Source organism: Ranitomeya variabilis, chromosome 4 (assembly GCF_051348905.1).
Source record: "Ranitomeya variabilis isolate aRanVar5 chromosome 4, aRanVar5.hap1, whole genome shotgun sequence".
NCBI lineage: Eukaryota > Metazoa > Chordata > Amphibia > Anura > Dendrobatidae > Ranitomeya > Ranitomeya variabilis.
In genome coordinates this window covers 486,083,680-486,111,183 of record NC_135235.1, presented here as the reverse complement: position 1 = coordinate 486,111,183, position 27,504 = coordinate 486,083,680, and the positions used below count along the sequence as shown (strand labels likewise).

General features: G+C 46.9%; 1 protein-coding gene across 1 annotated transcript; it reads right to left on the bottom strand.

The window, feature by feature from the left end:
* Nucleotides 1–20,529: 20,529 nt before the first annotated feature.
* On the bottom strand, nucleotides 20,530–23,527 carry LOC143765353 (uncharacterized). The gene is made up of 3 exons (XM_077251933.1): nucleotides 22,692–23,527; nucleotides 21,927–22,066; nucleotides 20,530–21,308 (listed from the first exon to the last, which is right to left on the bottom strand). Exons 1-3 carry the CDS (start codon nucleotides 23,372–23,374, stop codon nucleotides 20,857–20,859), a joined length of 1,275 nt encoding a protein of 424 aa, XP_077108048.1. The 5' UTR covers nucleotides 23,375–23,527; the 3' UTR covers nucleotides 20,530–20,856.
* Between the last annotated feature and the right edge of the window lie 3,977 nt (nucleotides 23,528–27,504).

Genomic DNA, 27,504 nt, shown 5'->3' with positions numbered 1-27,504 from the left:
TTCCCCAGGTCAAGCCACTTTTGAACCATAAACAGCGGCAGAAGCGCCTGACCTGGGCTACAGAGAAGCAGCACTGGACTGTTGCTAAGTGGTCCCAAGTACTTTTTTCTGATGAAAGCAAATTTTGCATGTCATTCGGAAATCAAGGTGCCAGAGTCTGGAGGAAGACTGGGGAGAAGGAAATGCCAAAATGCCTGAAGTCCAGTGTCAAGTACCCACAGTCAGTGATGGTGTGGGGTGCCATGTCAGCTGCTGGTGTTGGTCCACTGTGTTTCATCAAGGGCAGGGTCAATGCAGCTAGCTATCAGGAGATTTTGGAGCACTTCATGCTTCCATCGGCTGAAATGCTTTATGGAGATGAAGATTTCATTTTTCAGCACGACCTGGCACCTGCTCACAGTGCCAAAACCACTGGTAAATGGTTTACTGACCATGGTATTACTGTGCTCAATTGGCCTGCCAACTCTCCTGACCTGAACCCCATAGAGAATCTGTGGGATATTGTGAAGAGAAAGTTGAGAGACGCAAGACCCAACACTCTGGATGAGCTTAAGGCCGCTATTGAAGCATCCTGGGCCTCCATAACATCTCAGCAGTGTCACAGGCTGATTGCCTCCATGCCACGCCGCATTGAAGCAGTCATTTCTGCCAAAGGATTCCCGACCAAGTATTGAGTGCATAACTGAACATTATTATTTGATGGTTTTTTTGTTTGTTATTAAAAAACACTTTTATTTGATTGGATGGGTGAAATATGCTAATTTATTGAGACAGGTTTTTTGGGTTATCAGGAGTTGTATGCCAAAATCATCAGTATTAAAACAATAAAAGACCTGACAAATTTCAGTTGGTGGATAATGAATCTATAATATATGAAAGTTTAATTGTAATCATTACATTATGGTAAATAATGAAATTTTACACTATATGCTAATTTTTTGAGAAGGACCTGTAGATGCCTCATTTTCCCTTGGATTTTGTGAATAATGGCTGATACCAGTGAGCATTGTCAGAGGCACCTTCTCTTTATTTTGATCACTTTGCGGACAAATTTCTGTGGTTCTTTCCACTTGTTAATAATATCATTCCCAATTGATGCTGGAATATTTAGGAGGGATGAGATGTCATGAATTGTTACAACAGTACCTTTCGGATCAGCACAGTGCATGTAGAAATGTCTGTTCCCTGCTACTCGTTTCTGTACGCCTATTAACATTTTGGATTATTTCTAGTTTAGAGGGCAAATGTTTAACAAGTCCGCCCTCTAGTGTTAGCACTGCGTACAGATGTATTCCAATGTAGAAGCAAAACATAAAATTACTATTATTATTAATAACAGCAATATTTTAGTACAGTGATTAAGGTAGAAAGTCGAAAAATGAAGAAATGCAAGGTTTTTGAAAGGGAACCTGTCAGCAAATTCATGTCACACCAATTACGGTATCATGAAATTAAAAATAATAAAAACATGAAAAAAAAACCTTATATTCGCATCCGGGACCGGCGTAGTTCCAACAATGTCGACACTGTGCCTGCTGATCCTATGTGACATTGTTATATTTATCTGTACTGCAGCAGAAGTGACAGGCTGCAGGACTCACACTGCTTCGTCCGAGAGAAGTGTGAGCTCCATAGCGCATCAGCGCCAACATGACTGGAACAGCGCCAGTCCGGGAGAAGAGCATATGCTGTTTTATTTTCACATTTGTGGTTGTGTCCGCAGCATTTCTGATGCATACATCTGCTTGCGTCTTGATTTCATATCTTTAACATTGTAGACGCAGGTTCATGCACTTGCATGCGTTCGCCCGCGTTTGCTCAGGCATGCATCTTTTCGCGATGTGCGGCTGGGCGTGGCTAATGCACCATGTTGCACATTTTTGGTGGCAAATTTCCGCCGCCATACACATGCGGATGCTGGCGGAAGGACTGCGTAAAAAAAAACACATTACAGTCTATGGGAACGCATTGGTACGCAAGTACATGTGTATGACTGCGTTTGCGTATGCATGCGTTTTTATGAGTAAACCCCCCAAACAAAATTTATAAAAGAAGGTGTGGGCAGTGGAATTCCATTACTCTCAAGACTCTACAAGCATTGGAAGACTTTTTTGGAAGCATTGGAAGACTCTGACTATAATGTGAGAATGCAAGCTATATGTCTGCCTGCCTGTTTTTCTCCCTACAGTCTGTAATAATTTCTGTCTCTCTTGTAGCATTCCTCATCATGTCCTCCAGTGAAGATCACAGCTCACACAGTGGACAGGAGACTGAAGTGAGTACATTTGCTGCCGAATGGTAAGTATTCACTATCACTATTAGGGCTTGTTCACACGATCCTTTATTTGCTGCGGATCCGCAGCGGATTTTCAGCTGCGGATCCGCAGCCGTTTTCCATGCAGGGTACAGTACAATGTTACCCTATGGAAAACAAAATCCGCTGTGCCCACTATCCTTTTTTTCCCAGGCAAATCCGCGCGGATTTGCCTGCAGAAAAAAAGAAGTACCATGTCTATTCTTTCTGCGGATTCCGCTCCTGTTTTCAACATGCACCAATAGGAAAGTGCTGTTGAAAACCCGCAGAGGAATCCGCAGAAGAAACAGTCGGAAAATCAGCAGTGCTGTTTTGCACTGCGGATTTTCCAAATCAGGACCTGAAAAAAAAAGGATCAAAAAAAGGATCGTGTGAACATAGCCTTACACATATGGCAAAATATTTATTTTTGTATACAGAACCATTCCAGTGCAGATGAGCAGGAGCAGTAGACTCAGGCCCCAGTTCCGGTGGCAAGTATTCTTGACTGTTTTTATTTATTCTCGACTGTTTTTGGTACTTGACTGTTTGTTTTTTTTTCTTTTTGCCTTTTTTTGTTTTAAGTGTTTTATCTTTCCAACATTAATGTATTTGTTTCATTTCTAGGTTCCACAACGGGAGGAGGAATTCATTGACAATGACCTCCTCTTCACCTTGGTGCAGGAGCAAGTTCTGTTGTGGGACACCCGGGAGCAGCAGCACTCAGACACTGTGGTGATTTGGCGGCTGTGGAATGAGGTGGCCCAAGCGCTGATGGATGACTGGGACAAGGCCACGTCACATGTCAGAAAGGCTTTTTGTAAGTATTGCAGTGTGGTCTGATGCAGTGAACCTGAAGGCCGGGATCACACAACCGTGTGTGATGCGAGAAACTCCTGCGAGTTTCTCGCATCACACACTGTTGTGTGATCCCGGCCTAAAGTTCATTGTTTATCAATTTTTTTTTCCCTATTCACAGTGAAGAAAGGCAAAACCTATTGGTGTTCGATGAAGGATCGCTTCAACAAGGACCTGAGACAGGACATCCAAGTTCGCAGTGGTGCTGCAGCAAGGATCGGGAAATACAAATACCACCGGGTGCTGGATTTCCTGAGGCCTGTCCTTGCTCAGAGAACATAAGTATTTTTGTGTTGTATTCCCTAATCTGAATTTTCTATTCAACAGGAGCTGGCGCTTTTACAATTGTCAATTTTTTGGAGTAATGTTTTACTTTTCTTTCTTTTTCAGCACCCTTGAACCTGGATAGTTCTCTGGAGCGGTCCCTCATCGAACAGCCACGGACCAGTCCCAGCCATCCACCAGCGAAGCAGTAAGTGGGCTGGCGTCACAGTCTGGAGAACAGGCAGCTGGTCCTTCAGGTGTTCCCTTGTCCCAGTGCTCTGCCTCTTTTTTTTTGGGGGGGGGGCTCTTCCTGCCAGCAGCAGAAGGCCTCGGACAGGTCACTCATGCCCCACCACCACCATGCTGAGTCCTGCTCCTGCATGGCTGTCCACCCCCACCAGCACTAGGCCGCCTCCAGATCCTGCACTGCTGTCCTCTGCCACCACCACTAGGCCGCCTTCAGATTCTGCACGGCTGTCCACCGCCACCACCACTAGGCCGCCTCCAGATCCTGCACGGGTGTACACAGCCACCACTAGGGTTGAGCGAAACGGGTCGACCATTTTCAGAAGTCGCCGACTTTTGGCAAAGTCGGGTTTCATGAAACCCGACCCGACCCCTATGTGGGGTCGGCCATGAGGTCGGCGATCTTCTGAATCTGGTATCGGAATTCCGATACCGAGTTCCGATATGTTTGCGATATCGGAACTCGGTATCGGAATCCACATTTAAGTGTAAAATAAAGAATTAAAATAAAAAATATTGATATACTCACCTCTCCGACGAGCCCTGGTAGTAATCTGCATCTTCCGTTCCTAAGAATGAGCGCGTTCAGGGCCTTAGAAGACATCACGGCTTTGTGATTGGTCGCGGCGGCCCACGTGACCGCTCAGCGACCAATCACAAGCCGTGACGTAATTCTCTCAGGTCCTAAATTCCTCATTCTAGGAATTAAGGCCATGAGAATTACGTCACGGCTTGTGATTGGTCGCTGAGCGGTCACGTGGGCCGCCGCGACCAATCACAAAGCCGTGACGTCATCTAAGGCCCTGAACGCGCTCATTCTTAAGAAGAAAGGCTGCCGGAAAGAAGCCGAGGGTGAGTATATTCCTATTAGGTATATTCTCACCCTCGTACGTGCCCTGCTTCTTTCCGGCAGCCTTCCTTCTTAAGAATGAGTGTGTTCAGGGCCTTAGATGACGTCACTGCTTTGTGATTGGTCGCGGCGGCCCACGTGACCGCTCAGCGACCAATCACAAGCCGTGATGTAATTCTCATGGCCTAAATTCCTAGAATGAGGAATTTAGGACCTGAGAGAATTACGTCACGGCTTGTGATTGGTCGCTGAGCGGTCACGTGGGCCGCCGCGACCAATCACAAAGCCGTGACGTCATCTAAGGCCCTGAACGCGCTCATTCTTAGGAACGGAAGATGCCGATTACTACCAGGGCTCGTCAGAGGGTGAGTATATCAATATTTTTTATTTTAATTCTTTATTTTACACTTAAATATGGATCCCAGGGCCTGAAGGAGAGTTTCCTCTCCTTCAGACCCTGGGAACCATAGTATCCCATTGCACTGCATTGGGTTTCGCGTTTCGGCCGACCCCGACCCCGACTTTTTTATAGGATCGGCCGATTTCACTCGACCCGACTTTTGAGAAAGTCGGGTTTCGTGAAACCCGACCCGATCCTATAAAAATAAAAGTCGCTCAACCCTAGCCACCACCATTAGGCCGTGTTCAGATCCTGCACGGCTGTCCACTGCCACCACCAGGCCGGGTCCACATTCTGGATGTCCTGTTGACCCCACCACACCAACCCTCCGAAGGAGACACAAAAAAAGAAGGCAGCCGCCTAAGATGGGACAGAAAGCTAAGATGAGTCGTGCCACCAGAACTGTCGTACTACCTCCACTCTCACCTCCCAATGTGTTTGTGTTGTCTAGTTTTTCTCTCCCTTCCAATGTGTCTCTCCTGTCCCATGCTTCCACTCATAATGTGTCTACTTCCATCCTTGACATCCCAGACCCCACAAGCTTAGTTAGCCCTTTCCCTGGAATCCCTTCATCATCCACACGTAGCCAATCCACCCAGGTCCATAACATTTCCCCCTCATTGTTTTGTAAAAGTTAATTGTTTTTTGTTTGGTTGTGTAGCATAGCGCCTACTACGTGTCTTGGGGAACACTCGCTTGGCAGCAGAATCAAAGCACTCGGGCACGGTTTTCTATCAAAAACAGTCTTTTCGGTTTATTTCACATAATGTAAACCACATCCACAGGAACTTGGTAACAGTTTGAACACAGTCTGCATATATTCATCTTTACCACAGTTCGTCTCTGACCCCGGTCAGCATTATACACGGTTTTCAGACCGTTACCCGTTGGCAACCTTTACGGGTTCCTGGACACCCCTTGGCCTCCGAGGTGCCCATACACAATGTCTCTCACTCTGACCCCGGTCAGTATCACACGGTTCCTTCCCGTTACATGTTGGTGCCACACAGGTTTCCCGGATCCCTCTTCTCCACAGAGGTATCCATCAGACGTTTCTCACTCACACTGACTTCAGGTCAGTCCCAGGTCCTCAACACAGACCTCCCAGGTCTACGGTCTCCAGGTGCTTCCCGGACGACTCCACTTGCCGGAGCCTCCAACACCAACCGTCTGTGCTATGTCCAGCACGCAGGCTCTCCAGCCTGGAATGGTCACTGTGTGCTTCCAGGACGTCTGTCCCCACCTGGGACCGTCCAGCACACAGGCCACTTTGCAGTGTCCTGCCAGGACACACGGAAGTGTGTCCACCCTGACGGACACTTACCCACTAACACTCACATTCCCATTCCACCATGTGCTCCACACACCTCCTTTACATAGGTGTAACCACACCCAGGTACCTGTCACATGGCTAGTCACGTGAGCGTGACATCACCACAGGTCCTTGCACACCATATGTATGCCTCAATGCATATCTCAAGGAGCACACACACAGCGCCCCCTAGCTGCCACAGGGGTCGCTATACCACAGTTGTTTAAATAAATTTGTGTTGTTTTTCCCCAATCACTGCTTGTTCTTTGTCTCTTTCGTCGCCAGATTTTATAAAAACTGTAGTTGTGATCACCTTGTTAAAACGTAAAAAAAAAATATTGTAATATAGAGGGCACTTAGAACAGGTGTTTAACTAGAGGTGTTTTATTGTCAGCAAACATTAAAGGAAGATTTTAATAATTACAGGTGCATAAGATTGCATAACATTACAAGAACACTAAACCATTTCATCTTGCCAGGACACAAGTCCTCTCTCCGAAACAAAGTAGGACGCAAATGTATTCCTCATTTGGGCAACTTCAAGTGTTGTCCTGAGAGGGTGATGATTAGTGTTGAGCATTCCGATACCGCAAGTATCGGGTATCGGCCGATATTTGCTGTATCAGAATTCCGATACCGAGATCCGATACTTTTGTGGTATCGGGTATCGGTATCGAAACAACATTAATGTGTAAAATAAAGAATTAAAATAAAAAATATTGCTATACTCACCTCTCCGACGCAGCCTGCACCTTACCGAGGGAACCGGCAGCGTTGTTTGCTTAAAATTCGCGCTTTAACTTCCTTACTTGAAGTCCCGGCTTGTGATTGGTCGCGCGCCGCCCATGTGACCGCGACGCGACCAATCACAGCAAGCCGTGACGTAATTTTAGGTCCTTCAGGATTTTAAAATTACGTTCCGGCGTTGTGATTGGTTGCGTCGCGGTCACATGGGCGACGCGACCAATCACAAGCCGTGACGTCACGGGAGGCAGGACACGCGCGCTTTTTAAAATGCGCGCGTCTCCTGCCTCCCGTGACGTCACGGCTTGTGATTGGTCGCGTCGCCCATGTGACCGCGACGCAACCAATCACAGCAAGCCGTGACGTAATTTTAGGTCCTTCAGGATTTTAAAATTACGTTCCGGCGTTGTGATTGGTTGCGTCGCGGTCACATGGGCGACGCGACCAATCACAAGCCGTGACGTCACGGGAGGCAGGACACGCGCGCATTTTAAAATGCGCGCGTCTCCTGCCTCCCGTGACGTCACGGCTTGTGATTGGTCGCGTCGCCCATGTGACCGCGACGCAACCAATCACAGCAAGCCGTGACGTAATTTTAGGTCCTTCAGGATTTTAAAATTACGTTCCGGCGTTGTGATTGGTTGCGTCGCGGTCACATGGGCGACGCGACCAATCACAAGCCGTGACGTCACGGGAGGCAGGAGACGCGCGCATTTTAAAATGCGCGCGTGTCCTGCCTCCCGTGACGTCACGGCTTGTGATTGGTCGCGTCGCCCATGTGACCGCGACGCAACCAATCACAACGCCGGAACGTAATTTTAAAATCCTGAAGGACCTAAAATTACGTCACGGCTTGCTGTGATTGGTTGCGTCGCGGTCACATGGGCGACGCGACCAATCACAAGCCGTGACGTCACGGGAGGCAGGAGACGCGCGCATTTTAAAAAGCACGCGTGTCCTGCCTCCCGTGACGTCACGGCTTGTGATTGGTCGCGTCGCCCATGTGACCGCGACGCAACCAATCACAACGCCGGAACGTAATTTTAAAATCCTGAAGGACCTAAAATTACGTCACGGCTTGCTGTGATTGGTCGCGTCGCGGTCACATGGGCGGCGCGCGACCAATCACAAGCCGGGACTTCAAGTAAGGAAGTTAAAGCGCGAATTTTAAGCAAACAACGCTGCCGGTTCCCTCGGTAAGGTGCAGGCTGCGTCGGAGAGGTGAGTATAGCAATATTTTTTATTTTAATTCTTTATTTTACACATTAATATGGTTCCCAGGGCCTGAAGGAGAGTTTCCTCTCCTTCAGACCCTGGGAACCATCAGGAATACCGTCCGATACATGAGTCCCATTGACTTGTATTGGTATCGGGTATCGGTATCGGATTAGATCCGATACTTTGCCGGTATCGGCCGATACTTTCCGATACCGATACTTTCAAGTATCGGACGGTATTGCTCAACACTAGTGATGATGATACGCTGGCAATGGGTTACTTACAGGTTCATCAAGTTCAACGTTGGGTTGTTCTTTAGTCATTATGTAGTTGTGCAGAACCACACAAGCCTTGACAACCTCATCGACTGTCTCAATTTTGAGATTAATGGCTGTCCCTAAAATGCGCCATTTCGAGGCACACTCAACTGTTCTTCGTGCCCTGGTCAGTCGGTAATTAAAAATCCTTTTTGTGTGTGTCAAGTGCCGACTGGAGTATGGTTTAAGGAGATTTCCACACATCTAAAAGGCCTCATCCCCAACCACAACAAATGGCATTGGCAGGCCTTGAGTGTTGGGAAGAAGTTGTAGCATGGGGAAATTTAAATGATTGCCATACAACCATTGGCCCATGTCCGAGTTTTTAAATGCCTGGGAGTCATTACCATGGCCAAATGATCCAATGTCCACGGCGACAAAACTACAGTCCGCAGCTGCAATTGCCATGAGCACTATGGAAAAATATTTTTTATAATTAAAGTACTCGTATCCATTTCCAGCCGGTTTGGTAATGTCACGAAGTGACTGACCCGGTATAACATGACCCAACAGTAGGTCTGTCACGAACAGCACAACACACAAGGGAACACCGGGGACACAATTACAACGGTGGGCCCTGTCGGTAGGGACTGGGGGAATGGGCACCTCCTGCACTGGCCTGCAGATGTGCTCTGATCTTGCTACCGTCCCTATATGGGTTCTTTCAACCTGTCGCCGACCAGGATACCTAGTCCCTCACTTGCCCTGCACCTATCCCTAAGTAGGGAACTGGCAGGTGAGAGCACTGGTCCCACCGCTGCACTAATACAACACGGGGTAAGGAAATACAGACAAGGTAAAGGTAAACAACACTTAGCTTAATGCTGCAAGGTACAGCACAGCAGGAAGAAACACCACATTCACTGGACTCAGCAGTAGAACAACAGTTCCCAGCAAGCTCCCTCTCCCAGCTTGGTCGCTTTAGAATTAACTAACAACGACAGTCAGCTGATGAACCAGGTGACTATTTAAAGGATGGAGGGAGTGGTCACCACAAGCATCAGCTGACCCAGCAGCAATGCAATAACACCAGCGGCCACCGGGGGAGAAAACTGCATTAACCCTCGATGACCAGAAAGGAAAAAAGGTTTTAAACTGAGGCAAACCAGATCTGCCACAAATCCAAAATTGAATCGTGACAGTACCCCCCTTTCAATGAGGGGCCTCTGGACCCTCAACACTGGACCTCACCAGTCAACAACCTACAGTGAGAACGTCTCGATTCACCAGAGTTCACCTCCTCAATCACGTGACCCTCAGGTTTACGGTAGACACAGCACGATGGAGATGACAATGTGGGCGGCATGTTGTGATCCGCTTTTTGGCTCCCCTGGTGGTGGCTGGTGGTACTGGAGACTTGTGTGTGCTTTTCTGCCTCAGCTCACCTGCTTCCATCAGTTTTGGGAGTTCCCTATTTAGCCTTGCTCTCCAGTCACTTCCTTGCCGGTCATCATTGTAACCTGAGTCATTCAGTTGCATGTTCCTGCTACTAGTCTGCTGATCAGCTAAGTGGACTCTTGTCCTTATTGTTTTGTTTTTCTTGTCCAGTTTACAGTTTTGTCATTTCCTGTTACTGGAAGCTCTTGTGGACTGAAATTGCCACTCCTGTGTCATGAGTTGACACAGGAGTCTTAAAGTAATTTCAGGATGGGTTTTTGAAAGGGTTTTTCAGCTGACCGTGAAGTCCTCTTTTGTATCCTTCCTCTATCTAGTAAGTGGACCTCGCTTTGCTAAATCTACCTTCATACTGTGTATGTCTTTTCCTCTGAACTCACCGTTAATATACGTGGGGGCTACTATCATCTTTGGGGAATTTCTCTAGAGGTAAGCCAGGTCTGTTCCTTCCTCTTCCAGGCGTAGTTAGTTCTCCGGCTGGTGCATGGCATCTAGGCAGCCGTAGGTATGCTTCCTGGCTACTGTTAGTTGTGTGGTAGATTTAGGTCACGGTCAGCTTGAGTTTCCATCACCCGAGAGCTAGTCTGTTATTTTTGTGTTTCTGATGTTCCCATGCCATTGGGGAATCATGACAGTATGACCGGCCACTGTTAAAGTAATTGGCAGAAGAAAGGAGAGTAAAAGAAGTCTGTAGATTTTTTTTTTTTTCCTCTCATGTTTGCTACTTAGTTTGCTCAGTTGTATTTCTGCTCTATTTACAGCCTTGCCTTTCTCTCCTTCTAATCCTTGAATGGCTCTGATCTCTCCGGTTTAAGGATGGACCCTCAGAGTTTGGCTGCAGGTTTAAATAATCTTGCTACGAAGGTTCAGAATTTACAAGATTATGTTATACGTACTCCTATTTCTGAACCTAAGATTCCTATACCAGAGGTATTTTCCGGAGATAGATCTCGGTTTCTGAATTTCAAATGTAATTGTAAATTATTCTTTTCTCTCAGACCTCACTCCTCTGGAGATCCTGTTCAGCAGGTTAAGATTGTGATTTCTTTGCTGCGAGGTGACCCTCAAAATTGGGCATTTTCATTGACACCAGGGGATCCTGCGTTGCTCAATGTGGATGCGTTTTTTCTGGCTTTAGGGTTGCTGTATGAGGAACCTAATTTGGAGATTCAAGCTGAAAAAGCTTTAATAACCCTGTCTCAAGGGCAAGATGAAGCTGAGATATACTGCCAAAAATTTCGTAAATGGTCTGTGCTTACTCAGTGGAATGAGTGTGCCCTAGCGGCAAATTTCAGAGAGGGCCTTTCTGATGCCGTTAAGGATGTCATGGTGGGGTTTCCTACGCCCACAGGTCTGAATGAGTCCATGACAATGGCGATTCAGATTGATCGGCGTTTGCGGGAGCGCAAACCCGTGCACCATTTGGCGGTATCTTCTGAAGGGACGCCAGAGAAAATGCAATGTGACAGAATTCTGTCAAGAAGTGAGCGGCAGAATTATAGGCGCAAAAATGGCTTGTGCTTCTACTGTGGTGATTCCGCGCATGTTATATCAGCATGCTCTAAACGTACTAGGAAGGTTGACAAGTCTGTTTCTATTGGCACTTTACAGTCTAAATTTCTTCTGTCTGTAACTCTGATTTGTTCATTATCAGTTATTACCGTGGATGCCTATGTGGACTCTGGCGCCGCTCTGAGTCTCATGGATTGGTCCTTCGCCAGGCGCTGTGGGTTTGATTTGGAGCCTCTGGAAGTTCCTATACCTCTGAAGGGTGTTGATTCTACACCTCTGGCTTGTAATAGACCACAGTTCTGGATGCAAGTGACTATGCGTATGACTCCAGACCATCAGGAGATGATTCGCTTCCTCGTGTTGTATAATTTACATGATGTTTTAGTGCTTGGATTACCATGGTTACAATCTCATAACCCAGTACTGGACTGGAAAACTATGTCTGTGTTAAGCTGGGGATGTCGGGGGGCTCATGGGGACATACCTTTGGTTCCTATCTCGTCATCTATTCCCTTTGAGATTCCTGCATTTTTGTCGGATTTTGGGGATATTTTTGAAGAGCCTAAAATTGGTTCTCTCCCTCCCCACAGAGAGTGTGATTGCGCCATAGATCTGATTCCAGGCAGTAAATTTCCAAAGGGTCGTTTGTTTAACCTATCTGTACCTGAGCATGCTGCCATGCGAGAATATGTTAAGGAGTCCCTGGAAAAGGGACATATTCGTCCTTCTTCATCACCTTTAGGAGCTGGGTTTTTCTTTGTCTCTAAAAAGGATGGCTCGCTGAGGCCTTGTATTGATTATCGACTCCTGAATAAAATTACTGTCAAATATCAGTATCCGTTGCCGCTGCTTACTGATTTGTTTGCTCGCATAAGGGGGGCTAAGTGGTTCTCCAAGATTGATCTCCGTGGGGCGTATAATTTGGTGCGAATTAAGCAAGGGGATGAGTGGAAAACCGCATTTAATACGCCTGAGGGCCACTTTGAGTATTTAGTAATGCCTTTCGGCCTTTCTAATGCGCCTTCAGTTTTTCAGTCCTTTATGCATGATATTTTCCGTGAATATCTGGATAAATTTATGATTGTGTATTTGGACGATATTTTGATTTTTTCTGAGGACTGGGAGTCTCATGTTCAGCAGGTCAGGAGGGTTTTTCAGGTCTTGCGGGAGAATTCTCTGTGTGTAAAGGGATCTAAGTGTGTTTTTGGGGTTCAAAAGATTTCCTTTTTGGGGTACATTTTTTCCCCTTCTTCTGTTGAGATGGACCCTGTCAAGGTTCGGGCTATTTGTGACTGGACGCAGCCTACTTCTCTAAAGGGTCTTCAGAAGTTTTTGGGCTTTGCTAATTTTTATCGTCGATTTATAACTGGTTTTTCTGGTGTTGCTAAGCCTCTTACGGATTTGACTAAGAAGGGTGCTGATGTTGCCAATTGGTCCTCTGCCGCTGTGGAGGCCTTTCGGGAACTTAAGCGCCGCTTTTCGTCTGCCCTTGTGTTGCGCCAGCCCCATGTCTCTCTCCCCTTTCAGGTTGAGGTCGATGCTTCCGAGATCGGAGCGGGGGCGGTTTTGTCGCAGAAAAGTTCCGATTGCTCAGTGATGAGACCTTGTGCGTTCTTTTCTCGAAAATTTTCTGCCGCCGAAAGAAATTATGATGTCGGTAATCGGGAGCTTTTGGCCATGAAGTGGGCATTTGAGGAGTGGCGTCATTGGCTTGAGGGTGCTAGACATCAGGTGGTGGTTTTGACTGATCACAAGAATCTGATTTATCTTGAGTCTGCCAGGCGCCTGAATCCTAGACAGGCGCGCTGGTCGTTGTTTTTCTCTCGGTTTAATTTTGTGGTCTCATATCTACCAGGTTCTAAGAATGTGAAGGCGGATGCCCTTTCTAGGAGTTTTGAGCCTGATTCCCCTGGTGATTCGGAACCTACAGGTATCCTTAAGGATGGGGTGATATTATCCGCTATTTCCCCAGATCTGCGACGTGCTTTGCAAGAGTTTCAGGCGGATAGACCTGATCGCTGTCCACCTGGTAGACTGTTTGTTCCTGATGATTGGACCAGTAGAGTCATCTCGGAGGTTCATTCTTCTACGCTGGCGGGTCATCCTGGAATTTTTGGTACCAGGGATTTGGTGGCTAGATCCTTCTGGTGGCCATCTCTGTCTCGTGATGTGCGTGTTTTTGTGCAGTCTTGTGATGTGTGTGCTCGGGCCAAGCCTTGTTGTTCTAGGGCTAGCGGGTTGTTGTTGCCCTTGCCTATTCCGAAGAGGCCTTGGACGCACATCTCGATGGACTTTATTTCTGATCTTCCTGTCTCTCAGAGGATGTCTGTTATCTGGGTGGTGTGTGACCGTTTTTCTAAGATGGTTCATTTGGTGCCATTGCCGAAGTTGCCTTCCTCGTCTGAGTTGGTTCCTTTGTTTTTTCAAAATGTGGTTCGCTTGCATGGTATTCCTGAAAATATCGTTTCTGATAGGGGTACCCAGTTCGTTTCTAGATTTTGGCGGGCATTCTGTGCCAGGTTGGGCATTGATTTGTCTTTTTCGTCTGCCTTCCATCCTCAGACTAATGGCCAGACGGAGCGAACTAATCAAACTTTGGAGACGTATTTAAGGTGTTTTGTGTCTGCGGATCAGGATGATTGGGTTGCCTTTTTGCCGTTGGCGGAGTTTGCTCTTAATAATCGGGCCAGTTCTGCCACTTTGGTTTCCCCTTTCTTTTGCAATTCGGGGTTTCATCCCCGTTTTTCTTCTGGTCAGGTGGAGTCTTCGGATTGTCCTGGAGTAGATGCTGTGGTGGATCGGTTGTATCGGATTTGGGAACAAGTGGTGGACAATTTGAATTTGTCCCAGGAGAGGACTCAGCGGTTTGCTAACCGCCAGCGTCGGGTTGGTCCTCGCCTTCGTGTTGGGGACTTGGTGTGGTTGTCTTCCCGTTTTGTCCCAATGAGGGTTTCTTCTCCTAAATTTAAGCCTCGGTTCATCGGTCCCTATAGGATTTTGGAGATTATTAACCCTGTTTCCTTTCGTTTGGACCTTCCGGCATCTTTCGCTATCCATAATGTGTTCCATCGGTCGTTGTTGCGGAGATACGAGGTGCCGGTGGTTCCTTCTGCTGGGCCTCCTGCTCCTGTGCTGGTTGAGGGTGAATTGGAGTACGTTATAGAGAAGATCTTGGACTCCCGTATTTCCAGGCGGAGACTCCAGTACCTGGTTAAATGGAAGGGCTATGGTCAGGAAGATAATTCTTGGGTAACTGCCTCTGATGTTCATGCCTCGGATTTGGTTCGTGCCTTTCATAGGGCTCATCCAGGTCGCCCTGGCGGTTCTTGTGAGGGTTCGGTGCCCCCTCCTTAAGGGGGGGGGTACTGTTGTGATCCGCTTTTTGGCTCCCCTGGTGGTGGCTGGTGGTACTGGAGACTTGTGTGTGCTTTTCTGCCTCAGCTCACCTGCTTCCATCAGTTTTGGGAGTTCCCTATTTAGCCTTGCTCTCCAGTCACTTCCTTGCCGGTCATCATTGTAACCTGAGTCATTCAGTTGCATGTTCCTGCTACTAGTCTGCTGAGCAGCTAAGTGGACTCTTGTCCTTATTGTTTTGTTTTTCTTGTCCAGTTTACAGTTTTGTCATTTCCTGTTACTGGAAGCTCTTGTGGACTGAAATTGCCCCTCCTGTGTCATGAGTTGACACAGGAGTCTTAAAGTAATTTCAGGATGGGTTTTTGAAAGGGTTTTTCAGCTGACCGTGAAGTCCTCTTTTGTATCCTTCCTCTATCTAGTAAGTGGACCTCGCTTTGCTAAATCTACCTTCATACTGTGTATGTCTTTTCCTCTGAACTCACCGTTAATATACGTGGGGGCTACTATCATCTTTGGGGAATTTCTCTAGAGGTAAGCCAGGTCTGTTCCTTCCTCTTCCAGGCGTAGTTAGTTCTCCGGCTGGTGCATGGCATCTAGGCAGCCGTAGGTATGCTTCCTGGCTACTGTTAGTTGTGTGGTAGATTTAGGTCACGGTCAGCTTGAGTTTCCATCACCCGAGAGCTAGTCTGTTATTTTTGTGTTTCTGATGTTCCCATGCCATTGGGGAATCATGACAGCGGCACAAATCTCCAGAGCGCCGACCTGTGGAATGAGTTGTGTATGGGCATTACTGAGGGTAACTCCAACTGGTAAGTCTTCGGACTAACAATGGCTGACACCCGATATGGCCCGATTACCCTTGAACTCCAGATTCCAGTTCCACACTTCCACCTGATATTTTTGGTGGACACCCATACGTAATCATTCAGACACAGGTCCGGACCTGAACATTTATTTTCATGCATGCGACTGCCACAAGATGGTGAACTTTTTACAGAACCGACAACAGAGGCGTCCCCCTGTGTAGCCAAACTCACTCCCCCACTATGCATCGAGGGAACCACCACCCTCCTCTGACCCCTCCTCCAAAGAGGTCTCTGACATACTGGATTTGAATGTTGTGAGGGTAGAGTCTTGCCCCTACTCCCTTCAAGCACCTCTACTGCCCCCACTGGAGAAGAAGGGGTAGGTTGTAAAAGGACGGCAGAGATCGTAGTTCCCGGACAGCAGTCATCACACAACTGACCCCAGCTGACTACTTCTCTGGACCGCCAGTCTATGACCGTGTTGTGTCTTTTCAACCAAGGGAGACCTAAGACCATGGGAGTTGGTATGCCCTCCAAGACGTAGCATGACGGACTCTTCATGACAAGCCCCTATACGCAGATGTATATTGTCTACGACTTGGGTAATGCTCCCCTGGCTGAGCGGGGCAGAGTCAATGGCCTGAACGCTTAAGGGTCTGGACCTGTGTGTGAATGATTACATATGGGTGTCCACCAAAAATATCAGGTGGAAGTGTGGAACTGGAATCTGGAGTTTAAGGGTAATCGGGCCATATCAGGTGTCAGCCATTGTCAGTCCGAAGACTTACCAGTTGGAGTTACCCTCAGTAAGGCCCATACACAACTCATTCCACAGGTCGGCGCTCTGGAGATTTGTGCCGCCCATGTTGTCATCTCCATCGTGCTGTGTCTACCGTAAACCTGAGGGTCAGGTGATTGAGGAGGTGAACTCTGGTGAATCGAGACGTTCTCACTGTAGGTTGTTTACTGGTGAGGTCCAGTGTTGAGGGTCCAGAGGCCCCTCTTTGAAAGGGGGGTACTGTCACGATCCAATTTTGGATTTGTGTCAGATCTGGTTTCCCTCAGTTTAAAACCTTTTTTCCTTTCTGGTCATCGAGGGTTAATGCAGTTCTCTCCCCCGGTGGCCGCTGGTGTTATTGCATTGCTGCTGGGTCTGCTGATGCTTGTGGTGACCACTCCCTCCATCCTTTAAATAGTCACCTGGTTCATCAGCTGACAGTCGGTGTTAGTTCATTCTAAAGTGACCAAGCTGGGAGAAGGAGCTTGCTGGGAACTGTTGTTCTACTGCTGAGTCCAGTGAATCTGGTGTTTCTTCCTGCTGTGCTGTGCCTTGCAGCATTAAGCTAAGTGTTGTTTACCTTTACCTTGTCTGTATTTCCTTACCCTGTGTTGTATTAGTGCAGCGGTGGGACCAGCGCTCTCATCTGCCAGTTCCCTACTTAGGGATAGGTGCAGGGCAAGTGAGGGACTAGGTATCCTGGTCGGCGACGGGTTGAAAGAACCCGTATAGGGATGGTAGCAAGATCAGGGCACATCTGCAGGCCAGTGCAGGAGGTGCCCATTCCCCCAGTCCCTACCGACAGGGCCCACCGTTGTAATTGTGTCCCCGGTGTTCCCTTGTGTGTTGTGCTGTTCGTGACAGACCTACTGTTGGGTCGTGTTATACCGGGTCAGTCACTTCGTGACATTAACACCGACCGTAACATTTTTTCTGGTGAGCCATGGCTCAAATGCAGGCCTTTGCCCAACTGCTCCAGGCTCTCACCACTGAGCTTAAGGAAAAAAGGTTTTAAACTGAGGCAAACCAGATCTGCCACAAATCCAAAATTGGATCCTGACAGGTAATTCTAATATGTTTTCCATCCACTGCTCCCAAACAGTTGGGGAAATTACAAATTTTCCAGTACTTATTAGCATTTTCCTGCCAGATTTCCATGGTGGGTAGGGGGATAAATTCCTCACGGAGAACATCCCACAAAGCCCGGCAGGTGTCTGTGACAATCCCAGATTGTGTGGAAATTCCTATCCGGAACTGGAAATGGAGCGATGATAGGCTCTCTCCGGTAGCCAGGAATCTAATGAACACAAAAGGGAAAAAAAAATTCAGAATAATATTTATGATAGGGGTTTTGCATAACAGAAAAAAAAAATAAGAAAAGGATATGTCTTTTATAACAATAATATTTAGGACAGTTTTTTGGCAAAACAAAAAAGGGAAAAATATTAAGTGCATTGCAGAACAATAACAATTATGACAGGCGTTAATGTTTAAATATTACGTACCTTAGTGTCACCAGCAGACGTTCTTCAGCAGGAATCACTCTACGGAGCTGGGTGTCCTGTCTGCTGATGGCTCCTTGTACACGAAACAGCAATTCCATGAAGCTGTCTTGAGACATCCTCGTGTACTCAAAATATTTCTGTGTGTTTTCACGGAGCTCACTGAATAAGGAGTGGTAGGCTCCACGGCTCTGTCGGAGTTCAAGAATCGGGTGCTGCCAAAAGTGCCGACGCCATCTTCTCTGTTTTTCTCTTTTCTGTTCTTGCTCTCAAGCAAATGCAAAGGAAAGAAACAAGTTGACATCCAAATCCAGATTCCGATAGAAACTTTCCATGCGAAGATCCATCTTAACGCAGGATACGGGAGCAAAATCTAAGGATTTCATCTGTACAAGGGTTTATATACAGAAATCACATGAGACACGCCCATTTGGCGTGGCTTGTGTCATGGAGATTCTCCTTGAAAATTTTTTCCTATCAAACGCATGCACATTAAAAATGCAAACGAATGCAATAATGCATGCAAACACGTGAAAACATTGCGTTTTTTTCCGTCATGCGTAAGCTGATGCAGATAAAAAATGCTGCGTTTGCATGCGTTTTTGCATGCGGTTGTGGACGATACACTGCGGACTGAACCGCAAATGTGAACCTAGCCTAAGATCTCATTAAGACGTCAGCTTTTTTAACATATGACAGTTTCATCTGTGGTTTCAATCACACTGTCAGCAGGGGGTCATCAGAGATTGGGCAGAGTTTAATCAGTATTTTTTCACTGATGAAAAAAAAAGAAAATAAAGTTTCTTAACTTTCTCGTATCTATGAGCTCGATTCTATAAAGTTCGAAAATGGGAAACTCGCCTGTTTTTAGCGTTAAAATGTAATTCTCGCTCTGAAAACAATGTAGGTGCGATCCTATACAGTCATTCTCGATTTTGCCGAGTTTTTGCGAAAAAAACTCGCAAGTGCGAGTGCAAACTCGCAAAAAAACTCGCATGCGAGAAAAACTCACAATGGCTATGCGAATTCGAGAAATTCTAGTGCGATCCTATAACCAAACTCCCCTCTCTCTGGCGAGCAAATCTCGACAGTTATGTGGGAGAAAATTACAGTTGGTTGTTTGTGGAGAGAACTAGTTACCTCAGGAGCATCATGGAGCCTTTTCTAGCTGTTTGTGTGGATTTTGAGCGCATTCTGGCTGAAAATGCCAGAACACGGCCGGTACCCCGACCCAGAATATATCGGGATAGGTTGGACATCGCTAATTTATCGGAGAGGAGCATATATGAGCTGACCCGACTCAACCGCAGTGCCCTCACCTACCTATATGGCCTTCTCCAACAGGACCTGGAGCCAATCACCGCTCGTAATCATGCCTTACCTGGGATGCTTAAGATGGTGGCAAGCATTCAGTTTTTGGCCAATGGGTCGTTCCAGCGGCTGGGAGCATTGTGCATGGGCATGTCACAGCCGGCAATGTGTCGGGCATTGGACGACTTTCTGAAGGGGATGCGACGCATTCTGCCCACAGTTGTGTACTTCCCCACATCTGAGCAAGAGGTTAGCCACATGAAAACTAAGTGGTATAAAATCGCACAAATGCCCAATGTCCTCGGGGCAATAGACTGTACGCACGTCAATTTTATTCCACCAGTGGAGGAGGAACACATCTACCGTAACAGGAAGATGGGCCATTCGATGAACATTCAAATGGTCGCTGGGCCTGATCTGCAGATCATGAGCCTAGTGGCAGGGTTCCCAGGATCCTGTCACGACAGCCACATTCTGCGGAACTCTGGCCTATATACCAAGTTTGAGGATGGCAATCTCCCTGAAGGATGGCTGCTTGGTAAGTTATTCATGTGGTGTTCTCCGATTGTGCTAAACAATGTTGCTAACAACCTGATATGTTTCTAGGTGATTCTGGTTATCCCTGCTTACCGTGGCTGATGACGCCAATGCTGCGTGAGGACACGGCAGCGCAAACCACATATAACAGGGCCCACAAGAAGACCAGAGCAGTGGTGGAACGGGCTTTTGGACTACTAAAAATACGGTTCCGGTGCCTTGATAAGTCCGGTGGCTATTTACAATACAGACCTCCCAAGGTAGTTGACATTGTAGGAGCCTGTGTGGTGCTGCACAATCTGGCAATTAAGCACAGGGTTCAGGACTACATTGCTGAGGAAGAGGGCATGGTGGAGAACATCCATGCCTTGCAGTATGATGGACCAGCCAATGACCAGGGAAATTCTGTAAGAGCACAACTGATCAATCGGTTCTTTGCTTATTAAGTATCTTTTTTTTGTATAAAAACGGCCCCAAAAATTAATTCTTATGCCTTGTTTATCCCTGAGCAAAGTATCCGATCACATTGGCCAATGGTGATCCACTTCTAAACATGTACATGTGTCAGTTAAAGATAAATAACAGTGTTAATGCTCTGCACATCAGAATTACAGCCCACCTTCCAAACGTTTATGTGCTGCAGCAGTGTTTTTTTTTTTTGTTTTTTCAAAAATAAGCAACTGCAGTTGAAAAAAAAAAGTGTAATGTCTGTTTAACAACTTCCTAGTGTTTAATCTTGGTCAGCAATTTAGGAACAATGTGGATGTCAGATGTGTGGACAGAGTTACTGCCCACACTATTTGCACGTTACCATTTGTAATTTGAAGTATGACCAGGGGTGCACCGGGCCATGCTGCTGCCTGAGTTGGGGATTAGAAAGACCAGACCATTACAGGATTTAATATGGACCTCACAGAGATACTTTAATGTTTTAAGGCATAACTACCCCAAGTTGAGGTTCACAACATTGTGAAATGGCATTTTGTGCGCAAACAATTACTTGAAAAAAATGCATGTTTTAAACACAAAACAGAGACATGCATGAATCATAACACAAACAATTAAACAAGACGTCCAAGACACCAAAAGCACAGTATGCAGCAGCAGTTAACATAATTATCTTTAGAAAAAAGTAGGGGTAACCAGTTCCAAGCTGCACTTACTGCTGGCCAGAACGGCTTGCTTGATCGGCCAAAAAAAGGCCAATCAAACTGTTCAAGGTTCCAAAATGCTCGTTCAATTGGGTTAGCTGCAGGTTCGTAGCGATCTGTTGTTGCCGGATACCGTTAAGCTGCCGCTGCAACATTTTGCGGTGCTGCTGTTGCATCCTGTAGAAACGACAGCTCGACTGCATTTGCAAACTAGGTGGGGGGCCAGCACTACGGTCAGCTCGGTTTCTGCCAACCGCACCCCTACGTGTGTTACTTACAGGGGTGGATGTGGTGGGTGCAGCAATAGGTTCTTCATTCAGACGCTGCACCTCACATTGGTCCCCATCTATGAACTCCACGGGCAGAATAATTTCCCGTTCGTCCTGCTGGGACGACAGTTCTGGTGGAATGTCCAACTCTGAAGGCGTGTTACTGTCCTGTACATGTTCCTGCACCGGACCTATGCAAAAAAAACGACAACGGTTAAAAAGAATGCTGTCATCCAGCACCAGCAGCATACAGGGCAGTAGAGGCAGCGTCTGTGGCAGTGCCCCAACTTTCTCGCCCTGCCGCCATGGCTGCAAGCACAGAGACCACTTTCCCGCCGCCAGAGTATGCGCTGGGCGGCGCCTCTGCCAGTGGGTTCCTCTAACGTAATACAATGACATCTGAGTAGAGGGACAGCCTAGGAGGTATTCCCCCACCCAGGCCCTCCCTCTAGTCTGTCGTGCGCATGGTACGCCACGGGAAAACACTTGTGATGTTGCCAAGCGGCGTAGACTCGCTCACCAGGTAAGTGGTGCATTGTCTGCTGTGCTTGCATCTGCTGCGGACTTGAGAATATTTGCAAGTGCCTCTACTGCAGGGGCAGGTTATGGGTGTCAAGGTTGCGCCCATGTGGAACGAACAGTCCACTGTGTGAAAGGAGAGCTAAAGTGGCCAAGCGCCATGGTAAAAAAGCCATACTCTGGCCGAGTAGCAGCCTGTCTTACATCATCAGAAATGTATCATGTTCCTGCATATGGATAACTGCAATGGCATAATTGATTAAAAGGATGATCAGTGGGGCACAGCATACCTGCAACTGCAACATCAGGACCATCGGTGTCTATGGTGTGCGGAAGACCAATCAAGGTCGCCGGATTTATTAGGCCCTCAATGAGCTTCTCTGCGTCGGTCAAAAGCAACCGCCGAGGGCAACCTCCACCAGTGCCGGTGCTGTAATGCAAAGGTAAGAATATAGAACAGCATGTACGCTCGCATTTAGAACGTGGAGCAGCCAGCACCAGTTATGACAGTTGGTGACAGATATATCTGCACGTGTGTGTGTGTGCCATGGTCGCAGGCAGGGCTGCCATTAGGAATTATGGGGCCCATGACAGCCTCTAAGCCTGGGCTTCCCCCCCCGGAAAAAAAATTGGACACCTTCCTTTTCCTTGCCACTGGCATCTGCAAGGCACGGTGCACCCCTGCAGCCAGCATTTTTAGTGCAACAACTGTGGTAGCGTAAAAATTTAGAAAAATGAATAACCAAACAGCAGGAAGGAATAACCATGATCATTGCAGCGGAAGATCCACCCAAAAATCCAAAATAAAAAACCCACCCCTGCCGCAGGGTATCCCCTTTTGGGATGCCCCACGGCCCTAAGCCCCCGGGGCCTATGCTCCAAGTGCAGCATCCCCTGGTGACGTCACCTCACAGGAGTCTATGGACGTTCTGCGTCCATATACTCCTGCACAATGACCCCTTAAGGGGATGCCCCGCAGCTGGGGGAGGGGAACCGAGTATTTGGTTTGTTGGCCGGAACATCCGCATTAAGCAACTGAAGTGAACTTTGCTCACCTGTACTTCCGTAGATCTGAGACCTTTTTACGGACCTGTGTTTTTAGATCTTGGTATCTCTTTTTACATTTCGCAACACTCCTTCTTTGCCTCCCAACGGAATTTACGGCATCGACAACATCACCCCAGAGGTTTGCTTTCACGGACATTTCAGTCCGGTTTGACAGCCTTCCCATTAATTTATCGAAATGCTCCGTAATTTTTTGTGCCAAAACAAGATTCTCGATCTGAGAAAAACGGGTGTATTTTTGAATAGAACCACTTCGCTCTTCAGCTGAACGAACCTCCATGCTTTCCTCTGGGGAATTGGAACCTAGCTCCTCAGACTGATGGCTTGCAGGTGATGAGTGGCTCAAAGGAGTGGAAGCGCAGGATTCTGGCCTCATGACAGGTCTGTCAGTATGCAGTGTTTGATCTCCAGCAGCCTGCACTTCACCACTGGCCTGACTAGAGGAATGCTGTACCCTGCTGGTGCTTGCCCTGCTTGTGGAGGGCCTAGGACTGTGGCTCCGTGAGCTTGAGTTGCTAGGCAAACTGACATGTGACTCCTGTCTCCTGCTACTTCCACTGTGTCTTATATGCCTGGAGATACTACGGCGGCGTGAACTGCCGTGCCCATGCTGAGTCTGTCTCCCTGCAGCATGTGAGCGCTCTCTGTGTGTATTATGTCTGTGGGAAGACATGCCAAAAGGTGACTGATTGCTGCAGCTAATACACAGGCAACAGCTGCGGGCAGGAGCACTATAAACCTAACCTCACTCCCCTATCTCTCTCCTATCACTCCTACCTATCTCTATCTCTATCTCCTACCTATCTCTCTCTCTCTCCTATCAAACCAGATGTGTGATGCGCATGCACAAGTGTAAAGCTGTTCCCGCAGGGGCGCACTTCCTGTCCACACACGAGACTCCAGCAGCTTCCTGCACAGAAAAATACGCAAGTTTGTGACGTAAATCCGCATCGGAACTCGCAAACTCGCATGAAAAGCACCGATTTCCGCAAGCGAGTTTCAAAATCTCGCAACGACTTCCGCAACCATTCGAACAAGGGAATTAAACTCGCAAGCTTCTAAGAATCACGCGAGCAAGCGAGAACAGCTCGCATGCGAGATGAAACTCGCATGCGGAAAAAAAAGAAACGAACTTTATAGAATCGAGCCCTATAAGTCAGTGACTGCAGAAGGCATCTGAGTGCCGTCCGATTTTTTTCATGAACCGATAGACTTGTATTGCCAACTTTGATCCAACACTCAGATCAATATTGGACACGTCTCCCTCGATTTTGCACAGAACACTCTGTCTGATGGGAAAAATGGACATGTGAACAGCCCGATAGACTATTATAGGTATTAGTATTATCAGTGAAAAACACAGATAGTGCTTGTACAAGAAGAACTAAGGTGTGAATAAGCCCTAAGTCTCATTTACAAGTCTCTCCCTATACAGTCGGACATGTAGAAGCCAGAGAAGAACCACCCAATGGACACTTATTTCTAAGGCCCGCTTTATGTCTGTCTTTTCTCTGAAAAGAAACAGTCCATCAACTTTAGCAAGGTTCCTTGTAATTCGTGAGGCACGTAGAATTACATGCTGCCTGTGGCTGCAGCAGCGTTAACACTCAGATTGATTTGACTTTACAAAGGCAACCTAAGACTGGACGTAAATCCCACTGAGATGCAAGGGGATTTGAAATGGGCAATAAATGCAAGAAACTATCTAAACATTAGACAGCTTTAAAAAAAATGAGGAGAGAGAAAACCTTGATTTCAGAGACTGATAGACTGTTAAGGCCGGTTTCACACGTCAGTGGCTCCGGTACGTGTAGTGACAGTTTTCTCAAGTACCGGTGACACTGACACACGTAGACCAATTCAAATGAATGGGTCTATGCACATGCCTGCGTGTTTTCACGGACCGTGTGTCCGTGTGCAAAACACGGAGACATGTCCACTTTTCTCCGGCAGCACGGTCCGCAAAGCGTCCCTCACACGTGCACACGGAGAACAGTGTGCACTCTCCTCCGTGTGCACGTACCGCCGCAGGAGAAACAGCGCTACAGTTAAGCGCTGTCCCCTGCATGTGGTGCTGAAGCTGGCATTCATCCCTTCTGTCCTGCTCGACTGAAAGCAGCGCTTGCAGGAGAGAAGGGATGAAAGATCAAGTTTTTTTTTGTTAAAAATAAAGTTTGGGGTCACCTCCCGCCTCCCACCCCCATAGGGGTGGAGCCGCATATTCATCACTGTAATGAGCGGTACCATGTGACCGCTCACACAGGACAGGCTGCCGGCATTGAGAGGAGGCATCGCGGGAGCTGGGTGAGTATTTCTCTGCAAGCGGGCGGGCGCACGGGGGGTGGGAGGCGGGAGGTGACCCCAAACTTTATTTTTAACACAAAAAAAAATAGATTTTTCATCTCTTCTCTCCTGCGAGCGCTGCAGGGGACAATAGATGAATGCCGCCTTCAGCACCACACGCTGGGGACAGCGCTTACTGTAGCGCTGTCTCTCATGCACGGTCCGTGTGGTCCTCAGGCTGCTGGCTGCCGCAGTGTGCCACACTGATATGCCACGTGAGCACATGGACACGGATAACTCCGGTACCATTTTCTCCGGTACCGGAATTATCTGGACGTGTGAGACTGGCCTAAAAGAAATGCCTGCTGGCTACTTGTTCAAAAGGGTAACAAAGATGCCCATACATATAAGGTAGCTGTCGGCCAACAATTATGATTCCTGATGGCCCCATGTACATAGACTCTTGCCTCTTTTAAGCATTCATTTGTATTTAATGTTGGCTTATCTCTTTTAAAGGGAATCTGTCACCGTTTTTTGCAACCTAATCACTGTTTTATCAAGAGAAAATCACTAGAGGACTAGTAAACCTGCAGCCAGGTAGTCCGTCATATTCATGAGCTCTGCATAACTCACCCCCACCTCTGATTAGCAGCCTTCTGCCTATACACAGTGTACACAGAAAGCTACCAATGAGTGGTGGGGTTGGGGTTATACAGAGCTCAGCATTCAGAGAACTGCTAGATTATTCTTTGTTTGTTATAGATCTGCATCAGATGAAACAGTGATTTCATCAAAACTGCAGAAGCCAGTAAAGTAAATGACACATCGCTGGAATCAGGGCTCTGCCCCTACATCATACTGCTCTCAGATGGGGTAGGAAAAAACTGGTGACAGATTCCCTTTAAGAACTAAAGGATCAGATGGAGGAGATTCAGGAGGCCCCATACATATGAAATGGTTGTCTAGTCCTGCCAGTCTGGGTTGTGATGTTACAGTCTGCGCTATATTTACTTTAAATATTTGAATTGGGTTCTAACAACATTGATGTGAAAGCATAACATTCCAATTATGTTCAATAATAATAATAAACAAGTTGACTGTTATTATTAAGTTGTCGCTAAACATTACAATGTAAATATAACCAGCTTGATGAAGTATTAATATAAACTTTTACATGAATCAGATAATTATGTGTGTGCTAGAGGAATGTAAGGAAGAAAGGAGGGCAGAAAGAGAAAGAATGGGAAGGAAAAAGAGGTGAGAGGGGAAACAAAAGAAAAGATCAAAACAAAACCACGACTTATTGAATGCAGCACTTCAGAGGAGAGCACATCTACCACGACATTCTATTTTAAGTATTATTTTCTGACAACCAGATGGCCTCGTCATTCCTCTCACGGAATAATATCCAACATGTCCATTGGTGATGAAAAGCTTTGAGGCGATTATTATCATGTGCAATCATGTTTTGCATTTTTATAATATTGTTAACCTCTTCCACTCATTCGTCCAAAGTGGGAATTTTGTGGATTTTCTGTGATGTGAAATATTTGACATAACAGCCTTTAGAAAGTGAAAGAATATCTTTCATTGCCTTTGAGATTGAATCTGGAGTAATGGAAAGTAGGCCTATTTGGAGGGAGGGGTGACTGTGTGCGACTATTGTATAGAGAGAAAATTGAATTCCTCCATAACCCACAAACCATTTGGACATTTCCAACATATACGTAACATAGTCCCGGCTACTCCGCCAGCGCAAATCTGACATAGAGGGAAGACCTGTGTAGAAGAGTGGGACTACGGTACCATCTAGCTAGAAAGGTTTTTCTCCTGAGCACAGTAATTAACAAGTATAAAATTTATTGGAAGATATAAATGCTTTTTGCCAATCCTCCTCTGAAATATGAATACCCAATTCCCTCTTCCAAGCTCCATGAAAGTGAAAGAAATGTGCAAGGCGCAATAGGGTCTTACCCAAGTATGAGGGATGGGATAGGGGCAAGATGCTCACCTTGAGAGGTTGTGTATGACACAACCACTATATAGAGTAACTGTCAGCTGCTTCAAATGCGCTACTGATTCCAGCACGTGTGGTTGTCCTGGGGAAGAAGTCATTACGGACTTTGAAACGCATTGACAATACACCACTTTCAATTAGCCATCTTATCTATGGATCTTGGAATCAGCAGTGAATTTGAAATCCACTGTTTCCGGGATTTTTAAGCCCCAGTTGATAAGGAATAACTTCTCAGTCTCCCAAGTATGATGTCACAAAGGAAAGAGTACCTCAGGCGACACCAGACAAGATCAAGCAGTTACCGGCAGGCAAAGTGGATGACTGCATAAACATAGGGATTCTCACCTGCTGCGTGCTTTAGTAGTGATCCACTTTTTCTGTCTGAGCTTTGCCTGGAAAATCCACGTGTAGTGACTGCTGAGTCCCAGGTTTCGGCACCAAATGATAAGGAATAACTTTTCAGTCTCCCAAGGATGACGTCACAACCTTTAATTGGAGAAAGG